The 18,280-nt window shown below is 36.1% G+C and overlaps 2 protein-coding genes across 4 annotated transcripts; one reads left to right on the forward strand and one right to left on the reverse strand.

Moving 5' to 3' along the window:
- Positions 1-4,807: 4,807 nt before the first annotated feature.
- On the forward strand, positions 4,808-6,662 carry LOC111441141 (pentatricopeptide repeat-containing protein At2g36730). Of its 2 annotated transcripts, XM_023078078.1 has the most exons (2): positions 4,809-5,348; positions 5,622-6,662. In XM_023078078.1, exons 1-2 carry the CDS (start codon positions 4,907-4,909, stop codon positions 6,449-6,451), a joined length of 1,272 nt encoding a protein of 423 aa, XP_022933846.1. In that variant the 5' UTR covers positions 4,809-4,906; the 3' UTR covers positions 6,452-6,662. The 2 variants fall into 2 exon arrangements, with proteins under 2 accessions (XP_022933845.1, XP_022933846.1); XM_023078077.1 differs by having other exon boundaries at positions 4,808-6,662.
- Positions 6,663-7,043: 381 nt separating this feature from the next.
- LOC111441142 (amino acid transporter AVT1I) lies at positions 7,044-15,029 on the reverse strand. 2 transcript variants are annotated; one of them, XM_023078081.1, is made up of 3 exons: positions 14,757-15,029; positions 8,246-8,853; positions 7,044-7,643 (listed from the first exon to the last, which is right to left on the reverse strand). In XM_023078081.1, the coding sequence occupies exons 1-3, from the start codon at positions 14,917-14,919 to the stop codon at positions 7,128-7,130; spliced, it is 1,287 nt and encodes a 428-aa protein (XP_022933849.1). In that variant the 5' UTR covers positions 14,920-15,029; the 3' UTR covers positions 7,044-7,127. The 2 variants fall into 2 exon arrangements, with proteins under 2 accessions (XP_022933849.1, XP_022933847.1); XM_023078079.1 differs by lacking the exon at positions 14,757-15,029 and adding an exon at positions 8,974-9,352.
- Positions 15,030-18,280: the final 3,251 nt, after the last annotated feature.

The raw sequence follows: 18,280 nt of genomic DNA on the forward strand, positions 1-18,280 counted from the left end.
AAAAAAAAAAAAAAAAAAAAAAAAATTATTGAATATATTTATGATATTGTGAAAAGGTGGAACCTTGATAATTCAGTTTTATTTAAAAATAATTTTGTAAGTGCTTAGTTGTTATTTTATTTCTTCGTCCATTCCATTTCACTTGTTGGGTCACTTAATAGACATCTGTCTTGGTGAATTATTTATTTTTAAAAAATTTCAATAATATCTTTGATTTTTCTAATTGATATTTAGTTTCAATTTATAACCAAAATATTAGGAAGCCTAACTAAAATAATAATAATAGAGCATTGTAATGAGTGTAAAGCCCTTGGAAATGGTGTTGTATTAAATGCATTCAAGTTTCACTCATAACCCAAATTATATTAAATAAAATTAAGATTTGTCACATAACCACGAGGTTGTTTTTTCACTATATATATATATTTTTTTTTTTTCTAATCAAAGGTTGAAAATGAAAATAAAACAATAAAGAGGGAAATGAAAATTATAGATAAGATGGATGAAGCTTACATCATGGAGAGAAATTGAAGGCACCCAACTTGTCTTCATCCATAATTAAAGAGGAAGGAAAAGAGAGAGTAGAAAAAGAATTTTTCTAATCTGCCACGTCATTGATTACGTCAACAAGTGGATAATACAAACAAACAAATCAATACAATTTGTGTCATGTAACTTAATTAGATTTTCATTATTGAACCCCTAAATTTCCACATATCTAGAATTGTCATGTTTATCTCTAATGCAGAATAAAAATCTAAGAATGTTCATTTTTATTAGCGAAAAAATTTTAAACTTCAGAATACATTTAAACATTGGAAAACACTGCCGGACTTACGTGTTTCAAACATCGTGCTGGAGTTCAAAAGATAAAATAAAACGATTACAAATTAATTAATATAAATGAACGAAATGCAAACGCCCTATCCTAATCAAGACTATGAATTTTAAATATGCAACTATCCTATGCACGCGCCACAGTCTCTGATCACGATGCCACCGTCAACCGTACATGGGAGCCTTGCCTTTACCTGAAAAACAATATGACACACGGCCTGAGTATTTCGAGAAATACTCAGTAAGTGACCCCACTATAGGGGTCATGCTAATGCACACACATGCAATCATGAATAGGGACCTATCTCTAATCATCTTAGGGGTGGCCTCCATTCTCAGACAAATTGGATGTGTAGTACTTCCCTACACACGACTCACACATGCGAGTGTGAGTCCCCAGGGCGCTCGCACACCCTCTAGACCCTCTGGTCAAGCTAATCTGTAGCGACGTCTGGAGGTCAGCGGAACCCCATAGTGTCATGCGCCTCATGAACATCCTCATCTGTGTGCTTTTGCACCTGTGCGCATTCGCGCTCATCATAAGGTGCGCATCCACACTCATCATCTCTAGGGGAAGTAACCCTATGCTTATGAACATACAAAATGCATGAGGTCCCTCTAAATCCATCGTAATGTCCCTTCTGACACAACCCTCTAGTCTCATCTCTTTGTTACTCTAGGTAACGCATACTCGTGGATATTTATATTAATATCGTTTTCATGCTCTTAGGGTTGTGTCCTATGTCGATCTAACGACATGATGCAATATGACACTCATCATCATCTAGCATGCTTAATATGGAAAACATCATCATATTAAGGTAAAAATCATGCAATCATCATGCTCATCGTAATGCCACAACGTGCGGCAAACATATCAAGCGTCATTCAACAAAATATGCATATACTGCACATATCATCAAGCATCATAACCCACGCATCATCATAACTCATACAATTTATTTAGCCTATCCTATAGTAAGGCCACTTACTTGGTTGGCCTTGGCTGGAGTACTCCCTAAATAGCTAAACGTAAGCTCCCGTTTCGTGAGAGCTGCTTCCTACGTCGTCGGAGTTTGTTTCCTATCACACCGTTCACCACTTTTCGTTAGTATTTCACAATTAATTTACCTATAATTCAATAAATGTGAAATACGGCTCTAAAACGGCCTCGGATACCTTAATCGGGGCCGAAAACAGATCCGGGTGGGTCGAAATAGTGGAAATCGGGCTGAAAACAGGTGAGCCGAGCCGAACAGCCGCTGGAAGCCGCCGGAGCGTCGCTAGAGGGAGCCCGAGTCGTTTGCGTCGAGCCGAGCCGAGGGGCCGCCTGCGCCGCTATGTGACACATGACAGCAGCAGAGCGAGCCACGTCGCGCGGTAGCGTCGGGTCGAAGCGCGGGTCGCAGTCCGGTTCGGGTCGTGGTCCGGGTCGCTGACTGCGGAGGCTACTGGCCAAGACTACAGTTGGGCCTCGGCTTATTGGGCTGGTCTGAAGTTTTTTTTTTTTTTGGGTTGCAGGCCGGCTCGACTAGACCGTGGGTCTGGTCTCGGGTTGGTTCAATTGAACCGTAACTTCTGGGCTGGTCTGAGGTTTGGGCCGCTGTAGTTAGGCTGGGCCGAAGGCAAAGGCCGAGGAAAGAATGGGCTGACCCTCTCGGGTTCTGGGTTCGGGTTGACCCGGATCCATGGGTCTCGTCTTCCTTACCCGACTTTGGCCGATTTTCCGACGAACTTTCTCTCTCTCCTTCCCACGGCATTTCCATTGCCGATTTCGGTCCTCTCTCTTCCTCTTCCTCTTTTTTTGTCGTCCTTCTTTCTTTTCTAGAAGTCTTGCGGCCTAAAGGTTCCTAAAACCACAGATCTATAAACGATTAGGAAAAACCCAATTTTCCGACCTCGGTTACCGACGACGGCGTTTACGAAGAAGCACAGAATGCACCTTGAGTTATCGTGCTTTCGTTAGGGACCATTCTCGTGGTGGTAATAGGTCGTTTGGTGTCGGTTTGAGGGTGGTTTGAGGGTTTGTCGGAGAAACTGGACACTCGCCGATTTTTTTTTCCGAAATCTCTCTCTCTCGTAGTTTCTGTCTTTTCTCTCTTTGCAGGTATCTTGATGGTGCTGGGTGTTGTGGGCTGAGGGCTGGGCGTGTTGTGGCCGTCGTTTCGCGTGGGTTCCGCGAAACTCGGCGGTCGCCGGAAAACTCGCGGGTTTTCCGGCGACTGAGTTTTTTTTTTTTTATTTTATTATTATTATTATTATTATTATTATTATTTCTTTCTTTCCCGGGTCGTTACAATCATTCTCTCGAACCAGCTACTGATCATCACCTTGGTAAGTTATTGCCTCAATTCGAAATTTTCCTTGGGAGGTATCGAGAAGGAATTGGAATGTAGGTGATTCAGCTATCGATCTCTTCTCTGTTCTTTCAATTGATTTTGGCCGGATTCCGAAAAAAGAGTTAGAAGTGAGAAATTCCCCCCTCTTACTAAGACTACGGAATGTTCTTGTGATTTCCTCTGTTTCACAAGCATATTTAATTGCTGTTGTTGCACACACAGAATTAGATTTTAGTATCTCTACAATGATATGATATTATCTATTTTGAATATCAATTTTTGTACTTTTACTTTTTTAACAATAGAGATACTTTTTTTTCTCACTTATTTATGATCTTACCTTTATTTAATCAATTTGGGTTGTAGAACGATGCTAGTGGGACATGAGATATTTGTTATTTTTAATGCATCTCACTTTTCTTTCAAAAAAGTGCCAAATATTGGATGATTTGCATTCCAAAGAAATTGATTTACCAATCGGAAGAAATGCATTGATGATATGCAAAGGTAACATCAGATGACAACTTTGTCTAATGTACGAAAATTTTTCTACTAATAACAAAATGTAACTCGACTAAATTTTTCTAAATTTGAAAATGGATGATAGAATTTGCTTTATTGATGAACAAATTATATATGTGGATGGACGATGAGTTTAGGAACGAAATATTGATAGAAGTTCATATCCCATCATTCTTTATGTATTTTTGCGATACTAAAATGTACCAATATCTAAAGTAGTACTTGTGACACAATATTAAGGAGAACATAACAAAATTCATGAGTATATATCTAGTCTATCAATGGATGAAGGTGTCAAAACAAATAATAATAAGATTATTATAACATTTGAGTATTCTGGAATGAAAATCGAAGAACATAGCAACATATTTTAACATGAGATTTCTAATGACAATTAAGGGCAACAAAGTGATATGAGTGTTCATCAATAGACTTGCCAAATCGACAAACATTTTTCGATAAGAGCCTGCCTACGCAATGGATGGTTGGACACAAGTGGTTAGGCTACATGGGATACCATAGTCAATAGGCTCAGATCGGGACCTTGCTTTAAATCAATTTTCTTGCATAGTCTTTAGAAGGGGTTGGGTACACAATTAGATTCTAGTACAATATTTCATCTACAAATGGACGATTAGACTGAACTCTAAACTAAACCTTAAAAAATATGTTATGTGTCTGTGTATTAGAACTTATCACGAAGTTATTAGTATGAAAGTGTTCAAATCACTTTATAAGAAATATTGTAGGTACTCAATGTATTAGACAAGGTGGGTGAACACTAACTCATAGGTTTAGAGTTGGTCCAAGCTACTAATGAGATCATGCAGAAAATCAAGACTAAAATGTGTACGACCTAAAATAAATAAGAGAGTTTTGTTGATGGGAGACTTAGATATTTGAGAGTAGCAACTATGCAACTATCCGTGCAAGTAGTCAGACATTGCATGTTTTGACTTGCATGTTTTTTTTTAGTCATCTAAAGTTAGTACATGTGAGATCCTATATCGATGTGAGGGAGGATCGAGTGCTGGTAAAGACGTTGAGCTCGAATGGATTAAGTGGAGCTCGAGCAAGATCACTTGGGCTATCCGTACAAGATTCCATGTGGTCTGCTAGTTTGATGTGCAATTCTACGGTTAAGAGCACCCATTGTGCTTGCAGAAGTCCGCAAATTGGGAGCTTGAGTTCATACGAATTTGAGTTGCATGGTTCGACTTCGGATCTTGGCCGTTCATCAGATTTTCCCACCCAACGCCCACAATTCCAATTCCAATTTCCTCTCCAGAAAGCATCAATTCCTCTCCATTATTAAGCTCTGTTCTTCACCAAATCATCTATTTCAAATCCATTCTCAAATCATCGTCTCCGGCCTCCAAAATGACTCATTTCTCACCACTGAACTCCTCCGCTTTGCTGCTCTATCGCCTTCCAGAAATCTTAGCTATGCCCGCTCTCTCCTCTTCCATTACAACCTTCATTTCTCTCCTTTGCCATGGAATTGCATCATCAGGGGATATGCCTCGAGCGATTCTCCACGAGAGGCCATTTGGGTATTTGAGGAAATGCGAAGACGAGGAATCAGACCCAATAATCTCACCTTCCCCTTCCTTATCAAGGCCTGCGCCACGCTCACGACGCTCCAAGAAGGTAAGAAATTTCATGCTGATGCCATTAAGTGTGGTTTAGATTTAGATGTTTATGTTCGGAACACTTTGATTAATTTCTATGGGTCCTGTAAAAGAATGTCTGGTGCGCGGAAGGTATTCGACGAAATGTCTGTAAGAACTTTAGTTTCATGGAATGCGGTTATTACAGCATGTGTTGAGAATTTTTGTTTTGATAAAGCTATTGAGTACTTTTTGAAAATGGGTAACCATGGTTTTGAGCCGGATGAGACTACAATGGTGGTTATATTATCAGCTTGTGCAGAGCTTGGTAACTTAAGCTTAGGAAGATGGGTTCATTCTCAAGTGGTGGAAAGGGGGATGGTTTTGAATGTTCAATTGGGCACTGCCCTCGTTGATATGTATGCAAAATCTGGCGATGTTGGATGTGCTAGACTTGTATTCAATTGTTTGAAACAGAGAAGTGTATGGACGTGGAGTGCAATGATTTTGGGGTTAGCCCAACATGGATTTGCCAGTGAAGCCATTGAGCTTTTCACAAATATGATGAGCTCCTCTGTGACGCCTAACTATGTCACTTTCATTGGTGTCCTATGTGCTTGCAGCCATGCTGGATTGGTGGATAAAGGATACCATTACTTCAACATTATGGAGAGAGTGTACGGGATTAAGCCGATGATGATACATTACGGGTCGATGGTGGATGTTTTATGTCGTGCAGGTAGAGTCAAGGAGGCTTATGAGTTCATCATGAGGATGCCTGTGGAGCCTGATCCAATAGTGTGGAGGACATTGCTGAGTGCGTGCAGTGGTCGCGATGTAGATGGTGGTGCTCAGGTTGTGGAGGAGGCGAGGAAGAGGCTGCTTGAGCTCGAGCCGAAGAGGGGCGGGAATGTGGTGATGGTAGCAAACATGTTTGCGGAAGTTGGGATGTGGAAACAGGCAGCAGATTGCCGGAGGGCCATGAAAGATGGAGGGATAAAGAAGATGGCAGGGGAGAGTTGCGTGGAAGTTGGTGGCTCTTTGCACAAATTCTTCTCAGGTTTTGATGGTCGGGCTGATTCTGCTGGCATCTATGATTTGCTTGATGGATTGAACCTGCATATGCAAATGCTTAACTTCTAATTACTTCATTTACAAATTTTCTTTTTTTCCTATTTTTTTCTCCTCGGTTCCTTTTCTACAACTATTTAAGTTTCGGCTTCTGAGGCTCTCAATAAAATCTCATAAGTTAAAAGATACAAAAAGAAAAGTAGTGAAGCATTTGTACTTGTCATGCTCGGGTGTTACTAATGATTAGTATGATGCATCATGTATTATAATTTGATGTTTTCTACTCATAGGATTTCATATATGTGTATAATTTATATAGGTATGAGAAATAATATATTCATTTTTCCGACTCTACATGGATCTACAGAAATTTATAGTGCTTAACATTTTTTCAAAAGCATTAGTCAATTGACTCGAGTCGCTACACAATTCATGGCATAGTCAAAGGCTTAACTTATACATTTATTTCAATGTTTTTAATACGTTCGTTAAAAAGTCCTTGCATTTCTAATAAACACGATGTTTACATTTTGTGAAGTTAGAACTTATTCATAGCATGCATATAGTAATAATCCAGTCGAGTTTTAAAAGGTCAGATCGTTACGAAGGATTCAATCTTAGCTCTGAAAATGGGTAAGATTATAGCATTAACTCAAAAAAATTCTTATTTGAGACTTTTTTCTTCGTTAAATGCTGCTGCACAATCAAACATTCAATCATTTTCAGTTGCATCAAGAAGAACAATCAATTATATCTGTCCTACAATTTCTACAATAGCTACATATGTGCCAACAATGGCAGTTACAATGCCTATCAATATGATTCCACTTATTATCACCGTCTCCAATCTGAGCCTCTTGTAATTCCCTGATATCTTCAAGTAACACACGCACGGCAGTATAATCGAAGCAGTAATGCTCAGAAACGCTCCGACGAGCGACATCAGAGAGCCGAAAAATGGAATTGCAAGAGCGACAATGACATTGCTGACCAACAAGGTGGTACTGATTAGCATCGACAAGGGCTTTGTGTTGTAGTTCATTGGAAACCGATTCTTGATGGCATTCACAATTGGAACAGTCATTAATGCATATTTGCATATGGGGTTTACTAATGTTGTGTAGATTGCGACCAAAGAGCTGATTTTTCCTGTCGGAAGATTTAAGGTTATTTGTGATTTGATGTCTGACCCAAACATGGCGTATCCCATTACAGCCATGGAGGCATAGCCAAAAGTGCAGATGATGAAGCAGAAAGTTAGAACCTGCACAAGTAGAAACAGCCAAATGGGTTATGAAAAATTCGATGCAACGAAGCATTCTTTACGAGGGTATAAAAATCTATTCCTAGCAAACACGTTTTAAAAACTTTGAGGGGAACTCGAAAAGGAATAAGTCAAAAAGGACAATATCTGCTAGTAGTGGGCTTGAGCCGTTACAATTGGTATTAGTGTCTGGGCGATGTGCCAGTGAAGAGGCTAAGCCCTAAAAGGGGTGGACACAAGGGTGTGTATCAGCAAGGACGTTGGGCTCCGAAGGGGATAGATTGAGGGGTCCCACATCGAGAAAAGAACGAATGCCAGCGAGGATGCTGGCCCCTGTAGAGGGTGAATTGTGAGATCAAACATCGGTTGGGGAGGACAACGAAACATTATTTGTAAGGGTGTGAAAATCTCTCCCTAGTAGACACGTTTTTAAAATCTTGAGTAAAAGCCCGAAAGGAAAAATCCAAAAATGACAATATCTACTAGCAGTAGACGCGGTAGACGAGAAAAGGGTAAATTTATGGCTTTTTGAACTTGGTCCTTCATCTTTAACAAAACTTGAGGAAGCACATGATTGAAAAAGGAAATTTGTTTGCACTTACATTGGAGAATTGGCGTTTGTTCTTCATGGAAGTGTACAACGTTGGGAAAACCGGATGAGCACAATAACAAAAGGCATATAAACTGATAGAGTTTGAAATCCCTTTCCAGTTGATGAGAGTTCCTTTCTGTTGGAATCCAATTCCATCAAAGGCACCACACCAAAAAACCGAGCCAATGATAACAGCGGATCCAAGCACTCCGCTAGCCGATATGTAAGACAAAAGACTCAAGTTATCGAGCCAAACCGATGGCAAGATAACGAGAGCAACGACGATGACAAAGAAAGCTTGCCCCGAAATCATAAAGCCAAGAAGTTCAAACTCCACATTAGGGAACATGTTGTTCAAGTTATCACCTTCAAGAATTAGAAACCCTGTGGCAACCAAGTAGAGCTCAACATACATGAAAACTGATACTATTATCTTCCCATTCCTTCCAAATGCAAGCTCTCCAACCTCTGGATATGTTGTTATATCAGACTTGGCATCCATACATCGCTGGATCAGCAGTCCGGTGTAAAACGTCGCCAAAGCGATCACGAAGAGGAGGATTAGACTTAGCCATCCGCCTGACGCAAGCGCGTAGGGAACGGATAGAATCCCAACTCCTGAAAAATGCAACAATCAACCAAATTGTTAAGAAGTCAGTCAACTAAAAAATGTGTTGTTTGTTGAGTTCATATTATCCACACAAATTTAGGTTTTGGATAAGATTTGAGTGTTTGAACCTGATAGAGTATTCATGAGATTGAAAGTGGCTTGGAGGAAAGAAATTTTTGATGAAGTGCAAGAATTGTGGAAACTATTTGATTCCACTTCCTCCAAACTTAATACTTCACTTTCTAGCTTCTCTCCAAGCAAGAGGGGTACCCTCAAAAATGAATCTAAGAACATCTTCACCTTCATTTTTGTGTTGAAAAACTATGAACGAGGTCAACTCAAGAGAGATTTTGGGAGAGAGATTGTGAAGAACATGCTTGTGTTTGGGCTTCTTAAATAATGAAAATAAGTCTTGAAAAGTAAGATGAGTAATTCGAGTTGCTTGGGATTTTTGATTAAGAGATGCATTTAACACGTGAAAAAGTTGAAATAATGGAATGAAGTTTTGGTCGTTTAGCAATAAAAAAACATGTTAAAAAAAAACATGTTCAAAAAACATGAAACCGACACTGATTTGAAGTGAAATTGTTGATGGTAGGGCAGTTTTCAGCATTTTTGTACCATGTGTGGAGAGAGAATACCCAAAACTATTCTTATCTAATTGTGTTCTTTCTCAATCACATTTTAATTATTGAAACTCATTTTAAGATTTGTCTCTAACTTTATTCTCTCTTTTTGAAATTTTAAAAATTAAAAATTAAAATTTGTCTCTAACTTTATTCTGTTCATTCACGTATTGTCTGTTCCGTTCATTTTTGTACCTATATATTCATAGATAACATCACTTTATTCTGTTCATTCACATATTGTCTGTTCCGTTCATTTTTGTACCTATATATTCATAGATAACATTAATATTTAATATTTGAGTTCTTAGTTCCTAAATTTCCTTTTAAGAATTTCATTTTTCAAGTATTTTATTTAGTTTACGCCTTTCAAAAGCTTCTAAATATTTAGAATTGAGGATTTCCAAATAGTTGTTACGAAAGAAAATTTGATAATGATCCTGGAAATAAACTTTTTAAGAAGGGCCAACATCAAACCAACCTAAACAAATTGAAAACGATTATATCGATGGTCAAACAAACTTAAATCGAACTAAATAAGGAAAATCGACCATAAACTCAATTGAAGTTCAAATTCATTGAATTTTTTAACAAAAATTGACACTAGAGATCTTTATTAATTTAAGGGTTAAAGTATATATTTTCTTTGAAAATGTCAATTTAGAATTAATTATGGTTGATCAGGCCTATTGGAAATCTGGGTTTAAGTTTAATTGGAAGAATATGGGCTCAAATAAGCTATTTTGGGGCTAACCAAACATTTTGAAGTTGTTTGGATTTTTGGGTTTAGGGTTTAGGTTTGAGGGAGGAAAAATGAACTATGAAGAGGAGGGCAAAAAATACATCACAAGACCCCTCCAATCTTTTCTCACAAATCAAACACAATTTCTAGCCGACCGATTCTTATCCTAAAATATTTATCCCTGGTCCAATTAAGTCAAACTCAATAACTATACGAGTCAATTGTCTATAAAGTTTAGGAATAAATATCTAGATATTTTAAGAATAAAAATATCTAGATAGTTTAGGAAAATGATTTAGGTATTTTAGAAATGAAGATAACGTAAGTATTTTAGGAAAAGAATTTAGTATTGTAGGAATAAATTGTCAATCTCTACTCTAAATACTCCACCCTACTAAGAGTCTCAAGTAGTATTCTACCTAGTGTCTTGTAATCTCTTTTTGATTGATCTTAATAAAGAATACGAGTGTTTCCTACAAAGAGTTGTGTTCAACTATCTGATATTAGAGCGAGGTTGGCGTAGGTTGTTTGATCTCTTGAAATTCGTAGTATACTTTGTGGTTGCAACTCTGTCTGATCTTCCATATCAGAAACGATTTCTTGAGATTTTAGTGTGTGAGTTTTTGTTAGTCGTGAGTAGTCTCGGACTCTGCAAGTTTTGTGTCGAAAAGACTTTTTTGGTATCACTGAGGTATTGTCAACATGATGGGAGATTTTCAAATCGTTTGAGGAATTAAGAAACAGAACAGCAACAACTACAACACGTGGACAACATATATGATGTCCTACTTACAAGGATAGGACCTTTGGGAGGTTGTCGGTGGGAGTGAAACTGCACCGCCAGAGGAGAATCTTAATGGTACATTGCGCAAATGGAGAATTAAAATAAGCAAAATAATGTTTTCCTTGAACACCACAATCGAAGAAGAGATGTTAGAGCACATTCAGGATGACAAAATACCGAACAGTCTCAAACTAAGTAAAATGTAGTAGTATTCTGACCTTTAAATTTTGCACTCAAACTCATTTCAAATTAATGGTTTGGTAGGGTACTTGACTTACGAGACACATAATGGGAGGTTAGCCTCAAATATATTGGATCCTTTGAGATCTTGCAGGCAACTAAGAGTTTGTGGAGAATTGTTTTATGTAAGAAATGATTACTACGATGATCACATGTTACAATTGGTATTTTCTACTCGTGGGATTTCATATGTGTATGATTTATAAAGGTATGAAAAATGTCATATTCATTTTTCTTTCTATGACTTTTCAAGGGTTTCATTAATATTAAAGTATTTAATTATAGGGTTAGTGTGTATGAAATTGATGCATACCCACGAGGTCTCGTGATTATAACATTTGTAGGAGACTAGTAGGTTTTGGTCCCACGGAAAATGAACAAAATGTTTGTAAGCATATGTAACTCTCGGCCCCAATCAATTTTTTTTCTAGGCAAGGGAAAGAACTTCATAGTCAATAACAACGCTACATTTGGCTTTCACATTTATCTCAACATAATCTATGATAGAAGCAGCATAATCTATGAAAAAGTGAAGTTCTAGGCATAGACGTTCTTAGAGAAGGAGATGGAGTGTTTGGCACTGACATTTGGATGAGAACGCCCCATGTGTTAGAATTTTGACCCGGATATGAAATTTGAATTTAGTACCTAATATCCCAATGTTCTTACGACAATGTCATATTAATTACTTCTATCTTTTAAAAATGTAAAAATATCCCCATAGATCAACCTAAGTTATTTTAACATGTTTTATTCTTATTTATATACTTAAGAAAATTTGTAGGAGGTCACTCAACTGAGGATTATTCCAAGCATAACTCATTTTACTTTAGAGTTCCTGTGATTGAATTACTGAAAAGTAAAGTGCATCTTATTGGTATTGGTAGTAACTTTCGATTCTTTTAAGCTTTTCATAGTCATTTTATCCTCATAATCACTCATTCAAATATGGTCTCGATTTATTCATGTACTTCTCATTTACTCGAGTGTCATAGACTCCATGATAGCCAACCATCATTGGCGAATATTTTGGAGTTTAGTGTGAGATCCTATATCGATTAGAGAGAGGAACTAGTGTCAACGAGAACACTGGACCCCAAAAGGAGTAGATTGTGAGATCTCACATCGGTTGAATAGGGAAACAAAACATTCTTTATAAGGGTTTGGAAACCTCTCACTAGAGACGTATTTTAAGAACCTTGAGGGGAAGCCGGAAGTGAAAGTCCAAAGAGGACAATAACTTCTAGGGGTGAACTTGAGTTATTACAAATGATATTAGAACCAGACACTGAGCGGTGTGCCAGCGAGGACGTTGAGCCCTAAAGAAGAGTGGACGCCCGAGAGGTGTGCTAGTAAGGACGTTGGGCCCCAAAGGGGGTGGATTTTGAGATCCCACATCGATTGGAGAGAGGAACAAGTGCCGAGATCCCACATCAAATAAAGAAGGGAATGAATAATTTTTTATAAGGGTGTGGAAACCTTTCCCTCGTAAACCCATTTTAAAAACCTAGAGGGAAGCCGAGCAAGTCTTATCTGATAGTGACAAGGTATTACATTTAGGCTCCTCGAAGCTCCATGGAAGATCCATCTCATGCTACCATCTCAATGCTTTTAATAGCATGGCCACCAACCCTATTCGAAAAGTTCTTGGCCATGGTCATCATCTTTAGGATGAATGGGTTAAGAAGGAAGCTTAAAGATAATGAAAATTTAGAGTGGGCGTCTCTTTTGCCTCTATTATCCTCAATGGTTATGGGAGCTTAGTCAATACCTAGCCTCCATTTCTATCTAAACAAACATAAAGGAGTTAAAAAGTAGTTTCAAAAAAAGAGTAATAATGTATGAATTGAATACGTAACAATAAAACAAATCAATTCAGACAAATCCACATAACCAAAACACATAAAAACAAAGTAGGACGCAAATCAAACGTTTGGCAAAAAAAGGTGTTGTTGGAAAGCTCCATCTTTTGCACTTTAATGGAGCCTTGTCTGGCACGTGATTACTTCCTCTTAAAGCCATCTACTTTATCAATCTCAATTTTTCTTTCTTTTTTTATTTTTCTTTTTTTAATTAAAAAAAAGGAAAATATAAGGTTTTGGAATTTCCTATAAAAAAAAAACAAAAATAAATTATTGTCCTATTATCCCATGATTGATTCTCCTGCCTCATCGGTTTCCATGCTGTTTTTTTCTTTTAATATTTTCTTAATAATAAGAAATAGACAAATATATAATCACTTCTATTCTAGCTTTTATATTCATTTTCCTTCCATGGGTTTCTCGTTTTTTCTTATATTAATGTTAAAATTATAATTTTTTTTAGTATTTTTCAATTTTATCTTTTTCCCCCGAATAAAGGTTAATATTAAATAATAGTAAAATATAATAACTCGAAAATTCAGTAAAAATAACTCTGCCACCCCATTGGAAACTAATAGGTGGCTGAGTTTGACACTTCAAATAAATCAATCATTTAAAAAAAAAAAACAATTTAAAAGTTAAAATTTAAACACTTATAAATAAGAGACTTTTAAATTTATTTAGATGAAATTATGTTGTCAAGTTTGAAATTATTAGTAAATTTGTCATAAATTTTTTTTAATTAGTTGAAATGAACTATTGCAATAATATAAATATTCTACTTTATGAAAATTTAATAGTATATTCTATTTTAATAAAATAAGCTTTTACAAGATAATATTCATAATTTCAATAAATATAAAATAAGAATGAATTATCCAACCCAAATCATTTTTTTAAGTTTGGATTGGATTGAATTTTTTAAAAATAAAAAATTTGGATTGGTATGACTATTTTTTAGTCGGGTCAACTCGACCAATCCAAAAATAACTCTATCTTAGATTTAAGATTATTACTAAAATAAATAGGATTTTTTTAAATAATTAAAAAAAATACAACATGACAACTCAAGCAAACCCAAAAATGGATGGTTGGATTTGGTTAGATTAGGTTGTGAACTCTGTCCTAAGTTATTCACGTTATCAATCCAATTAACCTGAACTTTTGAGTTAACCCTAACTTAGGAACACTTTTCACAATTCTTTTCTATTATTCTATTATTTTGATAGATCTTTTAAGGGAGTGTAATTTGTTTAAGAAGTATCTTTAAAATATTTCAACTACATGAAAATCACATTCATAAAATAAAATAACATTACTAGATTGAGAATCATATATATTAATATGAAATTCTCAACTTGGATCTAAGTTTCTCCATTTCTTTAGTCTTTTTTTAACTAAAATTCAAAAGAATTGTTAAAAAAGTATATAAAATTTAAAGGATTTGGTGAAATTAGGGAGAATACCAAATAAAATATTCCCTTTTTGAGCCAAAAAAGAGAGAGAGAGAGAGAGAGAGAGAGAGAGAGAGGATAAGAAATGGAAGCAATTTGAAAGGCTTGAAGAAAAAGGTACACACAAGAGGCAGCGGTGGGCGTGGCTATGGCTACGGTAACGGCGGAATTAAACCACAAAAGATAAGTAGAGAAATTAGAACCTGAAAGAGCGTTGAGTCCATTGAAGCAGGTTTTGATGAAGTTGGTGGCGCCAGCGCCGTAGGCGGCGGCGGTGGGTTGCAGCTCAACGTCGTTTTGCTTGTCTCCGTCTAGAAGTGGCTCATGGAGGTGGCCCGGTAATGTGGTGTCGACCGACTCACCCATGGGATAAAGAGAAAGGAAGAGAGAGAGAGAGAGAGAGAGAGAGAGAGAGAGAGAAGAAAGGTAACGAATAGGCTAATGGGTGAATGGCTCTTCGATTTAGGCTCCAATTATGTGCTTAAAATGGTGCTGTATTTATGTACAAACAAAAACTAACTAAAAACAAAATCATTAATTTTACTAGGGGTTACAACTTGACCCACCATAATTAACTAACCCAACTTGGGTTACATTCTTTTTTGTATTTAGATTGGATTGAATTTTTGAAAAATAAGAAATTTGGACCGTTGGTGAAATTTCTTAACTCCACGTCTCCTAACAATGTTAGATAAACTTTTATATAGACATAGCAATAATCAAATGAATTTCAATAGGTATGTGCATAGGAGAGAGGAATGTACCAAAAATGTTCATGGATTCATGAATTGAATTTTCATGGCAATTTACAATAAAAGTCTCGTACCAATGGAGATAAGATTCTATGCCTGCTTATAAATTTATGATCTTCTGCTTAATTAGCCAATGTGAAGTTACTCAAAAGGCTTCGTACCAATAAAGATATAAACTCATGATTTTCATCTTAATTAGCTAGTGTGTGATTACTCATCTCAATAATTCTCAACAATAACTCAACCAACACTACCCTACTTCTAAGATTATTGTGAATACTAAAAATATTTGACCTTTATAATAAAGGTCCCTTGTAATTGGTAAATATTTGATTTTTAAAATTTATGAAATTTTAGTTATTAATATAACGTGGATAAGTATAATTTTTTAAATAATTAAAAGACAACCCTAAACACCAAACAGAACCTGAAAATAGATGGTTGTGTTGAGTTGGGTTATAAACTCTATTCCAGTTATTTAGGTCATCAGCCTTATCAAAAATGGGGTGAAAAATAAATAAATAAAGGATTAAAAAGTTGTTTTTATTATTGTCAACTCAAATTTTAAGTGGATTATGTTTTGGATCACGTTTTTAGTCTTGAAATTTAAGAAAATAACCATTTTGATTCTTACCTTTATTTTTAATGTGTTATTGTGAGTATGGTTTTGGATAAGAATTGGTTGAAAATAAGAATTGGATAAGTAACTTTAGGCACGACAATAATATAACCAATAATCGAGTGGTTATATTTTTAAAAACAAATTAATTATTAAGATAAAAGATTAAGAAAGTTTAGGAGCAGAAAAAAATATTATTTACAAAAATTGCAAATTAAAATAGATATTTCAAAATTTAGAGATTTATATAAACCTAAGATTTAAACTACAAATTGTTTCTTCATTAATGCAAAGTGACATGACTATGGTATAGAAATTAGACGACATGTCAAACATCATTTATAACATTAATAATGCAAATTAGTGTAGTAATTGAAGGGTAAAAACTGATTTCATTAATGATAGAATGATAAAGTAATTAATTAAATGACATCAAAATTAATTAAATGACATAAATGATAGGAGTTGAAATAAATGGTAGCTATGATCATAACTATTTATATAATAGAAATTGAGTGAGTTGTAAATAATCTCATGACACATTCCCTAGCATATAAAAAATAACTATTTGTTTCCGTGGATTAGAATTTACGTAACCACTTAATCGAACTGCATCTTCAATTCAGCCGTCTTATCGTACACATGGATATCGATCTAGAGCTACTGCACATGTGATTGGATCTGACAGCAATCCACTCACAATTTTTTCTTAACTATTTTTTTTCGATCAATTTAGATCTTTTTGTCCCCGTTCAAAGGAATGGGCGTTCAGAGTGAGATTGTTGGTAAGAGGTTTGTTCTTTCCTTTCTTCCCTCAATTATTTCTGTTTAAGCTCGATTTTATTTTTAAATGCTTTGGAGATGTTTTTCAGCCTGAATCATTATTGGAACGTTATCGAAGACATCGTCGGATAAATGAGGTTAAATTTTTCGAATTTATGGGTGAAGAAGAAAGATTCAAGACCATTGAATTTGGGTTGGGTTGGGTTAGGGCCTTCAAACCCGAAGCTCAAGTGATCAACCCATGAAAACAGCCATGTGTGCAAATGACCCTAGGGATGACGCCTGCCTAGTAACTTATGTGCAAATTTAAAAACAAACCACACTTCATTCAAAAAGACCTCTACAAATCAAAGTGTTGTTAATTAGGTCTAGGGACTTTGCTACAAAAGTTAATGACAATAACCATAGGATTCACGCTCTCGAATAACCTTTTTTTGTGACCATGCAGCTCTTAAAGCTTTTCCACCTTAACCAACAATGTGTAGATCTGAAAGGTAAGTAATATTTTATAAGTATAAACATACTCAGAAAATAACATACATGTAGTCTCTAATTAGATTCTTGACACAATAAGTTCCATAAGTTTTTATTTGGTTCTAGAAAATTGAGACCTAAGTTAACCCTATGAGCTTTTGGGAGATCTTGAAGTTTCAATTGGTTCTCTAATTCATCATAGATCTATTTGGGGTATGGACACCATTCTCTTAATTTTATCAAACTTAATTGGAGTTTGGGAGTTGTTCATCCTTTCCGGTGTTACAAATCTATTTTGACATATATGTGTTTTGGGTGAACCAACTTTTTATTCTATAGATTTAACTAGCATACATTACCTTTGAAGTGAATCATCAATATCATAGATTTGGATTGACCGCATAAAAAATAAGCCACTCTACAAAATTAGGGGAGCCAATTTTCATAATTGAATTCTAAGTTATGATTGTAACTACCCTAAATTTCTACATACTCAAAGTTGCTACTAACGTTTCATGAACATCATTTATAACATAAACTTCGAAAACGCTTAAAACAACTTCCTCTCTTGAAAACACAACCATGGTCTTACATGTTTAAATACGAAATACTGACATTTAAAAAAAATAACAATAAATATAAAATAATTTAAAACAATGAAATGCAAAAGAACCTATTCTAACCTAAAACTACGAATTCCTTATGCACGTATCACAGTCTCTACTCACGATGTCGCCGTCCTCCATACATGTGCGTCTTGCCTTTACCTTAAAAATGATTGTGACAAACGGCCTAAGTACTTCGAAAAATACTTAGTAAGTGGCCCCACTATAGGGGGCCATGCAAATGCAAACACATGCAATTATGCTCTTGGGACCTATCTCTATTTTCTAGTGGTGACTTCCGGTCTCGGACTAATATGAATGTGAGTACTTCCCTAGATACGATCCACACGTGCAAGTGTGAATCCCCATGGGGCTCGCACACCCCCCCCCCCTGAACCCTCTTTGATCAAGCTATTTGTAGCAACATTCGGAGGTCAGCAGAACCCCTTGGTGTCATGCTCCTCATTAACACCCTCATCATTATACTATGCGCG

The sequence above is a fragment of the Cucurbita moschata genome, unplaced genomic scaffold (assembly GCF_002738365.1).
Source record: "Cucurbita moschata cultivar Rifu unplaced genomic scaffold, Cmos_1.0 Cmo_Scf00003, whole genome shotgun sequence".
Classification (NCBI taxonomy): Eukaryota; Viridiplantae; Streptophyta; class Magnoliopsida; order Cucurbitales; family Cucurbitaceae; genus Cucurbita; species Cucurbita moschata.

What these genes read in the sequence shown, in the direction of transcription:
- LOC111441142 (XM_023078079.1), bottom strand. Translation starts at nt 9,151, where the DNA reads ATGAAGGTGAAGATGTTCTTAGATTCATTTTTGAGGGTACCCCTCTTG. An exon ending in TCTCATGAATACTCTATCAG is followed by an intron (nt 8,854 to 8,973) that starts GTTCAAACACTC and finishes TGCATTTTTCAG; the next exon opens with GAGTTGGGATTCTATCCGTT. An exon ending in ACAAACGCCAATTCTCCAAT is followed by an intron (nt 7,644 to 8,245) that starts GTAAGTGCAAAC and finishes CTACTTGTGCAG; the next exon opens with GTTCTAACTTTCTGCTTCAT.
- LOC111441141 (XM_023078077.1), top strand. Translation starts at nt 4,907, where the DNA reads ATGGTTCGACTTCGGATCTTGGCCGTTCATCAGATTTTCCCACCCAAC.